This window comes from Scylla paramamosain, chromosome 23 (assembly GCF_035594125.1).
Source record: "Scylla paramamosain isolate STU-SP2022 chromosome 23, ASM3559412v1, whole genome shotgun sequence".
In the NCBI taxonomy this organism is placed as follows: Eukaryota; Metazoa; Arthropoda; class Malacostraca; order Decapoda; family Portunidae; genus Scylla; species Scylla paramamosain.
The window spans coordinates 1,297,986-1,307,985 of record NC_087173.1 but is presented as its reverse complement, the minus strand read 5'-3'; the positions used below and the strand labels follow the sequence as shown (position 1 = coordinate 1,307,985).

General features: G+C 47.7%; 1 protein-coding gene across 1 annotated transcript in view; it reads right to left on the bottom strand.

Moving 5' to 3' along the window:
* LOC135111983 (uncharacterized) overlaps positions 1 to 10,000 on the bottom strand; it is a 74,414-nt gene that overhangs the window by 36,378 nt on the left and 28,036 nt on the right. Inside the window, exons 2-3 of the mRNA XM_064025731.1 lie at positions 4,677 to 4,875; positions 4,037 to 4,568 (exon numbers count right to left, since the gene is read on the bottom strand). Of these exons, the coding sequence (XP_063881801.1) occupies positions 4,037 to 4,568; positions 4,677 to 4,875 (731 nt within the window). The remainder of the gene's footprint in view (positions 1 to 4,036; positions 4,569 to 4,676; positions 4,876 to 10,000) is intronic.

The following is a 10,000-nucleotide window of genomic DNA, read 5'->3' as shown; positions in this document are numbered from 1 at the left end:
AGAGGAGAGTGAAATGGATTAGTAGATAAGATGATAAGATAATGAGGGAGGAGGAGCAGGTGGTGGTGGTGGTGGTGGTGGTGGTGGTGGAGGATGTAAAATTATAGAAATTTCGTTATAATTATCAAGAAAACTGTATGTGTGTGTGTGTGTGTGTGTGTGTGTGTGTGTGTGTGTTTAATATCTCTGCAACCTCTATGTTATTTTACCTTACATAATTTGCAAATATTTCACGCATATTTCTCATGATTCTTACTGTTACATAATCTCTCTCTCTCTCTCTCTCTCTCTCTCTCTCTCTCTCTCTCTCTCTCTCTCTCTCTCTCTCTCTCTCTCTCTCTCTCTCTCTCTCTCTCTAGCCATATCGATCTTCTTCACATTCGTTCTACCCGTACATCTTCAAGTTCACTCGCTGACTCGCTCACTCGCTGACTCACTCACTCGTTCGCTCTAACAAGCCCATGACCGCTGCTTCACGACCTCTCTCCCCTGCCAGCTAACAAGGGTGAAAATCTACGGTATTCGCGAACTCTCTTTCACTTTCATATCCTGAGCCTTCCTCTTGAGCCCGATGAATAGCGTAGGATCAAAATTTTCATCACCTCCCATCATTTTCATTCATTTCACTGTGGGACTGAATGATGCGAAGGAAGTGGAGAAATGGGAAGGTGTAGGAAGATTATTGATGAAGTTATGACTAGTAGAGACGTAAGGAAACATGAGGAAAGGAAAATTTGAAGAGTAGAAGGAAAATAATTAGTGAAACATGTAAGAAGGAAGAGGAGGAAAGGCACTAGATAGGACAGAGGAGGAGGAGAAGAAAGACTTAGAGAAAGGAAGAAAGAGAAGAAAAATAGATGGGAATAAGAATAGTAGGAGGAATGAGTAGGAAAGGAGTACAGAGACAGCAGGAAGAAGTTAGGAAAGCAGAACGCGTGAAAGAAAAGCAACCAGTAAGAGGAAGAAAGAGGAAGAGGAAGAAAAAGGAAGAGAAAGATGAGGAAGAGAAGAATGAAGCGAGGATAAGAAAATGAGGAAAACAAGAAGTGTGGGAGAAGAAAATCTGGAAGAACAGGAAGAAGGAGCGGGAAGAAGAAAGAAGAAGGTGAAGAGGAGGAAGGGAGGGAAGGAGGGAGAGAGAAAGAGGGTGTGAGGGCCTTGTTAAGACTTTCAGCTGAGGTCAAGAGTCTAGATAGAATTACAACGCTCCCTACCTTGTATGACCTTAATATTAATGGTCACACTTGTTGTATTGATTGATAGGAGGGAGTATTTTGACACTACAACGAGGTCACAGGGACCATATCGAGAAAAAGGAGTATATTTTTCTATTTAAATTTCCCCCACCATTTTTTTTTTTTTTTCACCTTGTCATTTTTTTTTCTCTCGTTATTTTCTCCTGTACATATTTCCTCCTCTGAACAGTTTTCCTTTTCGTTTTTTTTTTCTTTCTGGTTATTTTCCCTGTTGTCATTTTTCTTATACTAATTATTTTCCTCTCTAGTCATTTTCCCCTCTAAGATATTTTCCTTTGTAGACATGATTCCCTCAAGTAATTTTCCTATGTAGTAGTGTTTCCCTCATGATATTTTTCTCTTGTACACATTTTCCCCTCTATTCATTTTTCCCTCTAATAATTTTCCCCTTTAAACATTCTCCCCTCTGAGCACATTCCCCTCAAGGTATTTTTTCAACATTTTTCCCTCTGAAGTTCACAGTACGAAGAAAAACTGACATAATCAATACTTCCCATCCTGACCATCCAGTGTGAACCATCCAAGTCCCGACATCCTTCCATCAGTCACCTTAGTCCATCCTAGTCATAGTTCTATCTTTCCGTTCTAGTCCTTCCATCCTTCCATCAATCATCCAAGCCACTATCAACCATCCTATCCACCATTCTAGTCCATCCATCCTTCCATCTATCCACTCCCTCATTCCCACCCTCGCCAGCCTCCCTCTCCGCCCCTCGCCGTCCGCTAATCACTAATTTGAGGGCATTCACGTTCCCTCAAGCAGGCAATTAGGCAAGCAGGGGCTGAGGTGAGCACGGGTCAGCGAAAAGCAAAGGCGTGCACGAATTTCATGGAGTCAGTCAAGTGAACACCGTATGAAGGTAATGAGGTTATGATACTGTTGATGTTATTCTTTTTTTTCTTCCTTTTTCTTTTCTTTTCCTTCTTTTTTCTCTTCTCATGTCCCTCTGTTTTTCATCCTCTCTTACTCCGTCTTACTTATTTTTTATTCTCTCTCTTTTCTTCTCTTTCTGTTTCTTGTCCTCCTCGTCCCCCTCCTTCTCTAACTTCATAGTCATTTTTCCCTTCCTCCTCTTCTTCCTTTTCTTCGACCTTTCTATTCTTAATCCTTCTCCTCCTCTTTCTCCTTTTCCTTCTTCTCTTCATCTCATCCTTTCTCTTCATTTTCATGTTTTCTTATTCATCCCTCTGGTTCACCTCTTCATTTTCTTTCTTTTCCCAGAGTCTCGTAACCTTCATCCTTATCAATATCAATTTTCTCTTCATTTCTGTATTTTCCTCTTCAGATTTTCACTCCCACTTATCTCCGCCGTACTTATCTTTCTTTTATTCCTCCTCCTCCTCCTCCTCCTCCTCCTCCTCCTCCTCCTCCTCCTCCTCCTCCTCCTCTTCTCCCTCCTCTTCCTCCTTTATCGGTTTATGTCTTTCCAGGTCGTGTTCGCCCCACGTAAGGCAGCGAAGCGTGAGAGAGGAAGGTCGAGGGGAGAGGCGCCCCCCCCCCAGTAAACCAGCTGCCCCCTCCCTATCCTGCTCCCCACTCCTCCATTCTTCCCCTCCCTCCTTTCCCTCACCAGCCTCCTCAAGCCTTCTGTCCCCTCCCTATCCACCTCCCCATTCCCATATTCTTCCCGTCCCTTCCCCTCCCTGCCATCCCCAGCCTCCCCAAACCTTCTGCTCCTTATTGCTAATTAAAATTCATAGATCCCCGTCACTTTTCAATGTGCCGCGGCAAGAAGTAGGAGAGATCACCCCCCTCCCACATCTGCCCCCAGGTGAGGTAGTGGGGGTGAGGCTGGGTCGTGGTGCCTTTCCAGAGTCAATGCTCCACTAGGCTGCGCTCCATTCACTCCATCTTATCTTCCTGGTGATGCACCCATCATCACCACCACCACCACTACCACCACCATCACGTTCTCCTCTTCTTCGTGTTTGCTAGTATCATCTTTCCTATTTATTTTCTAAATTTACTGGATTTTTTTATTTTTCGCTCTTCATTATCTGCTCTTTTTTTTTTTTTTTTTTTTTTTTCTTCTCCTTCCTCCTCCTCCTCCTCCTCCTCCCGGCAGTTCCCGCAGCGTGAAGCAGCAGCAGCCGCGACACAGGCGCCGCTGGGTCACGGGCGACGGTGGTGCCTGGCGAGCGAATGCAGCAGGTCAGCAGGGAATATTTTCAACATTCTGGGAAATGTAATTCACACGCGCCGTTCTTGGAAAACGAAAATGAAACGCGTATTGACTTTCCGTACTCGATCAGGATGAGGCGAACCTAATGCCTGCGTGGCGGGGGAATCTCCCCTCCACCGTGCCGGGCAGGACGCTCACCCCAAACTGAGTCTGACAACAACGAGACGCCGACGTCCAATTATATGACTGTAGGCAAAGTGGGACCCGCACACAATGGTCACCATGGCAGTGACCGGCTGGAGTGGCCAGTGTCCCACCAGACACTGGGCGAGACACGCGCCGGGCGGCGGAGTGAATGGCTGCTAAGTGGCGAGGAGACCCGGCTGCCGGGGTGACCACGCTACCTTTTGTGCTCTTCCCTCGTCAGGCAGCTAAAGCACTCACCAGCAATGGATAGGATACCCACGAACAGGTCATCCAGAAAAGGCTGAGTAATAACCACATAATAATAACAACAACTAGCACTAACACTACACAAAGGGACAAAGGTACTCACCAGCAGGTGCCCCAGAAAGACCAAAGGTACCCACCAGAAGGCACTGCAGAAAGGACGAAGTACTAGTCAGCAGGCGCTACATAAAGGGCAGGGGTACTCACCAGCAGGGACCAGAGTCGTTGTCCGTGGACACCGAGGACCAGGAGCTCTTCCTGGAGCAGGGTGACGGCGCGGGCAGCCAGTCCATCTCCCCGGCCGGCACGGCGGCCCCGACACTCTGGGTGCGGTGGTTCTTGCTGATAAGGGCACTCCAGGGGTCGCTGCTGCTGGAGGTGAGACGCGGGGACCTGGGACCCGAAGGAGAGGTCTGGGCGGAGCGGGGCGCCGCCGTGCAGGGGGCACAGCCGGTCAACTGGGGTGTCTGTGGGGAGCTGCACCGCCGCCCATACCGCAGCGCCACGGAGGCAAAGGACGTGGGCGCCTGCTGGAAGGCGGGCGTGCCACGGAGAAGTGTGTGGCCTCCCGAGGAGTGAACGACGGCAGTGTGGGTGGCGCGGGTGCAGGCTGGCGAGGGGGCACAAGGCACGGAGGGGGAGCGGGCGGTAGCCAGGGGGCCGCCCATGGGCAAGCCGATGCCGCGCCCTACGGTCACGTTGCGGGGAATCATCTTCAGCTTGATGGGTCTGCGCGGGTCTGTTGGGAGAGGAAGAATGAGTGAACATGACGCCGCAGGGAGCAGCGTGACGCAACTCACATGTCACACCACCGCCGCCACCCAAGGGAAGGCCGCCCGCCACTCACCTGATGGAGACTTTCGTTTCTCTTGTTCCCCGGGCGAGTGCCGTTCCTTTCCCCCCTCAGCGCTGGACCTCCGCTGCGACTCGGCTCCTTTGGCCTCCAGCGCCAGGCTCCTGCTGGCCTCGGCGGACCTGCCAGCCTCCGTGTCCAGGTCTCCCCCGGCATCCCACTCACCCTTGAGGTGACGATAACTCGTGGAGACCTGCAGGCCCAAGAGACGCGGCGGTGAGGAAAGCATCAGGTATCGGTCAGTCACTCAAACATTCACTCACACAATCAGATAGTGCGTCAGCCCGTCAGTCACGTGGTCAGTTATGCAGCCAGCCACACACGCCGCTAAAAGGTCAATAAGCCAGTTAGTCAGCCAGTCAGTCAGTCAAACATCCAGACTGTCAGCCAGCTAGTTAGAGTAAGTCAACAAACCATCTCGCCAGTCAACCAGTCAGTCAGTCAGTCAGTCAGTCAGTCAGTCAGTCTGCCAGCCAGCTAGACACCCACATAAACACACCCCTTCCAAAAAGAAACCAATAAAAAGGTAAAAAAAGAAAAAAAAAAAGCAAAAGACTAGAAAATCAGGAGAGTGCCAAGCCAACACACACACACACACACACACACACACACACACACACACACACACACACACACACACACACACACACACACACACACAGAAAGTGGGGGAGAGAGAGAGAGAGAGAGAGAGAGAGAGAGAGAGAGAGAGAGAGAGAGAGAGAGAGAGAGAGAGAGAGAGAGAGAGAGAGAGAGAATGGTCGCAAAATGAATATTTAACTAATTCTGCGAAGACTACCTATATGACCTCCTCCTCCTCCTCTTCCTCCTCCTCTTCCTCCTCCTCCTCCTCCTCCTGCTCTCTTCCTCCTCCTCCTCCTCCTCTTCCTCATCCTGTGTTTCCCTCCCCTCATAAATCCTCGCTTCACGCATCTTCCTCATTATCGAACACCTTGCTGCCAAATATTGACTTTTAATACACCTTTTTTCACCTCTCTCTCTCTCTCTCTCTCTCTCTCTCTCTCTCTCTCTCTCTCTCTCTCTCTCTCTCTCTCTCTCTCTCTCTCTCTCTCTCAGGCTTGAGGGGAAAGACGCGCGGGGTAATCGATACGCGTGGCAGATAGGACGGCAGTGACAGGTGAGAGAGAGAGAGAGAGAGAGAGAGAGAGAGAGAGAGAGAGAGAGAGAGAGAGAGAGAGAGAGAGAGAGAGAGAGAGAGAGAGAGAGAGAGAGAGAGAGAGAGAGAGAGAGAGAGAGTGTGTGTTGGTGTATGTGTGGGTTGTGGATGTGGGTGTGGGTGGGTGTGAGTGTGCGTCTCCTCTATATATACAAACTGGTGAATGAGAGAGGAATGCACAATGACTCACTGAATCTCACATGAACGAATGCGCAGGCAAACCAAAACTGCAGTGACGGAGTGGGGGCAATAATAACCAATAATAACCCGGGCAATCTTGGCTCTCTCGTCTCCAATGAGGTAAAGGGATGCGATTTCCTCTCATCGATTCTCCCAATTTTCAAGCGGTTCAGCGCCCGTATTCTGAAGCACTTTACTCTCTCTCTCTTTCTCTCACCACGAATATTTTCCAAGGCCACAGAAATGATCAGCCGGATTCTCAAAGGGTGTTTCTCCTGTTAATAATGTAGAAATCGTGTTCATCTGTTGCTGAAACTATAAAAAAAAAAAACACTTTAAAATCTGTGTAACTTCAACGAGACCTTTTTTAATGTAGTGGAGGTGCAGCGCAGATGTGTTTCAGAATATGGCCCCAGGTTAATATATCGCCTTTGAGCCATTGTTTGTTCATATTCTCCTATTACCTGTGTTGTCTTTTGTCCTAAACTTGTGAATTAGGAGAATGTTACCTGTTGAGAATTTTGAACAGAGAGGGGGAGGGGATGAAAGCAAGAGAGAGAGAGAGAGAGAGAGAGAGAGAGAGAGAGAGAGAGAGAGAGAGAGAGAGAGAGAGAGAGAGAGAGAGAGAGAGAGAGAGAGAGAGAGAGAGAGAGAGAGAGAGAGAGTAGCAAAGGTCAGAGGAACACTCGGAATACAAAACAACATTTGACCCACGTGCCGAAAAATATGCAAGACACACACACACACACACACACACACACACACACACACACACACACACACACCACTACAGTCAGTTCAGTTACCTCCTCCTCCTCCTCCTCCTCCACCTGGTCCTCTTGTTCCTCCCTTTACTGTATCTTCCTGGTCGCCCTTGACGTGAAAGGAGTTAATCCTCTCTCTGAACCCTCTTTACTGGATAACTTATAAGGCAGGAAAGGATTAGATCGCCTCCAACACCATTTTCTTCACTTTCCTACCTTCATTCAACTTATTTCCTCTCTCTCTCTCTCTCTCTCTCTCTCTCTCTCTCTCTCTCTCTCTCTCTCTCTCTCTCTCTCTCTCTCTCTCTCTCTCTCTCTCTCTCTCTCTCACTCTCTCACTTATTCCTTACTTTTCCTCGTTTACTTTTTCCTCTATTTCAACCTTATTTTTCTCTCTCCGTTCAATATATTTATCAAGCTCTATTTTTTTTTCCCCGTCTTCCTTGGTTTTCATATCAAGCCCTTCGTGTTTTGCTTATTATATCCCTCTTCATCCCCTTCTATTCAAGCTAATTACACGTCATTCATTCACTCAACTTTTGTATAAGATTCGTGGGGGTGTCTTCTTTACATTCGTTGCAATTAACACGTATATTGTGATCATATTTATGGGTATCTCTAAACACACTGACTCTTTCGCCTCTCACTACCACCTCTCCTCTTCCTCTCAAACCACCGCTTCTTTATCTCTTTCATCTCTCCTCTACGCTCTCAATCTCTTTACCTATCCAATAAGAACATAACAAAGTAAGGGAAGCTGCAAGAAGCCGTCAAACCTACATGTGGCAGTCCCTGTACTAAAACATGCCTAACTACTTCCATCTATTATTCTCATTCCCATTATTACTCTGTTCCTCGCATCTTTCCTATCATTCTTCTCTACACTCATCTTTCCAGCTCTTCACTATTTCACAACTCAAGGCTTCTCTTTTCATTTCACATCTCCTCTACTTTCTTAATATCTTCGCTAGTCATTTATTATTCAATTCCTGACACTTTTCCTATCGTCTTTCCTCAGAACTCATCTCCCACTTCTCCCTTTTTCATCTTTCTCTTCTCTTCAGGTCTCTTCCACGCTCTCAGTCTCTTCACTTTTTTCTTTTTTTTAATGTAGGACTACTAAGGGCAACAAAAATGCATAAAAAAAAATAAATAAATAAAAAAAAGGCCCAATGAACAGAGTCGAAAGCAGTAGTCAAAAATTACAGGATAAGCGTCTTAAAACCTCCCTCTTGAAAGAGTTCAAGTCCTAGGAAGATAGAAATACAGAAGCAAGCAGGGAGTTCGAGCCTGCTTCTGTATTTCCACCTTCCTATTCATTACTCTTCTATTCCTGATGCTTTTCCTATCAATTCTCCTCGAAAACTCATCTCTTCACCTCTCCACTCCTTCCCAACCCAACATTTTTCTCTCCAACTCTACTCTCCAGTCCTCCACTTTTCTATCAGCGGCACCTCTCTTGTAGCTCTTCTGTATACACTCCCCCTCATCTCTCCTCTCCCTCATCCCACGTATATTTCCTTTCAGCGCCCCTCTCCCCCTCTCCCCGCGTCTCCTCCCCTCCGGTATCCCCTCTCCTGCTTCAGTGACTCGTAAACTAATTAACAGGTCGAACGCGCGCATATTTTTACCAAATCAGAAGTATACTCTCTCAACGAGACGTTTCTTCCCCCCTCGGCCTTAGCTCATTCTCCTCCTCCTCCTCCTCCTCCTCCTCCTCCTCCTCCTGTCCCTTCTTTTCCTCTTCTTTTCTTCTCCCTTTCTCCCTGTAGTGCAAGTCCAGGAGAGAGAGAGAGAGAGAGAGAGAGAGAGAGAGAGAGAGAGAGAGAGAGAGAGAGAGAGAGAGAGAGAGAGAGAGAGAGAGAGAGAGAGAGAGAGAGAGAGAGAGAGAGAGAAACACTACTTCGGTTGTGAAATTTATATGGACAGCTTTGGACGAACACACACACACACACACACACACACACACACACACACACACACACACACACACACACACACACACACACACACACACACACACACACACAGCAACCCTTCTCTCCTCCTCTCACACACACACACACACACACACAGCAACCCTTCTCTCCTCCTCTCACACACACACACACACACACACACACACACACACACACACACACACACACAGGCACCCTTCTCTCCTCCTCTCACATACACATTATCACTGCAGCACGCGAAGGAAAAAAAAAAAAAAAGAATATCTAAGGTGATGGGAGGATCTGAGAGCAAGCTTAAAATACTACGGAATATTACAGGAGACGATGGTGAGAGAGAGAGAGAGAGAGAGAGAGAGAGAGAGAGAGAGAGAGAGAGAGAGAGAGAGAGAGAGAGAGAGAGAGAGAGAGAGAGAGAGAGAGAGAGAGAGAGAGAGAGAGAGAGAGAGAGAGAGAGAGAGAGAGAGAGAGAGACGACGGTAAGACGGCAGGATTTAGCTAGACATGTCCTGACAGAGACGCGAGGGAAAGGAGAGAGGGAGAAGGAGAGAGAGTAAGAGGGGGATGAACCGTAGACTAGCTAAAGGGGAAGAACTGGAAAGGGGAAAGAGGGCGACAAGAGGGAGGGGGAGAAGGATAAAGATTACAATATGTCCTGATGGAAACACGAGGGGAGGAGATAGGGAGATGTAGAGAGAGAGAGTAAGAGGGAGATGAGCCTTAGACTAAAGGGGAGAACAGGGAAGAGGATGACAAGAGGGAGGGGGAGAGGGATAAAACTTAAGCTGATATGTGAAGACAAGGACGGGGAAAGGACTTGATTTAGAGGGAAGTGCAGGGGAATGGAGCTTACCTACAGATACTGACAAAAGATACTGACGGAGTACAGCTCACGGCAAGGCTTAACACCACCAGGGTACGTACGTGGGGCGCTAAATATGCACGCCAGCCAGACTAAAACAAAGATGTGTATGTGTGTGTGTGTGTGTGTGTGTGTGTGTGTGTGTGTGTGTGTGTGTGTGTGTGTGTGTGTGTGTGTGTGTGTGTGTGTGTGTGTGTGTGTGTGTGTGTGTGTATGTGTGTAGGAAGGAAGGAAGGTATGGAGTATATGAGAGATGTTGGTCTGGATGATGATTATGAGGAGGAGGAGGAAGAAGAGGAGGAGAAGAAGGAGAAGGAGAAGGAAAAGGAGAAGGAGGAGAACAAGAAATCAACTCCTACTCTATTCAGAAGCCAAGAAAA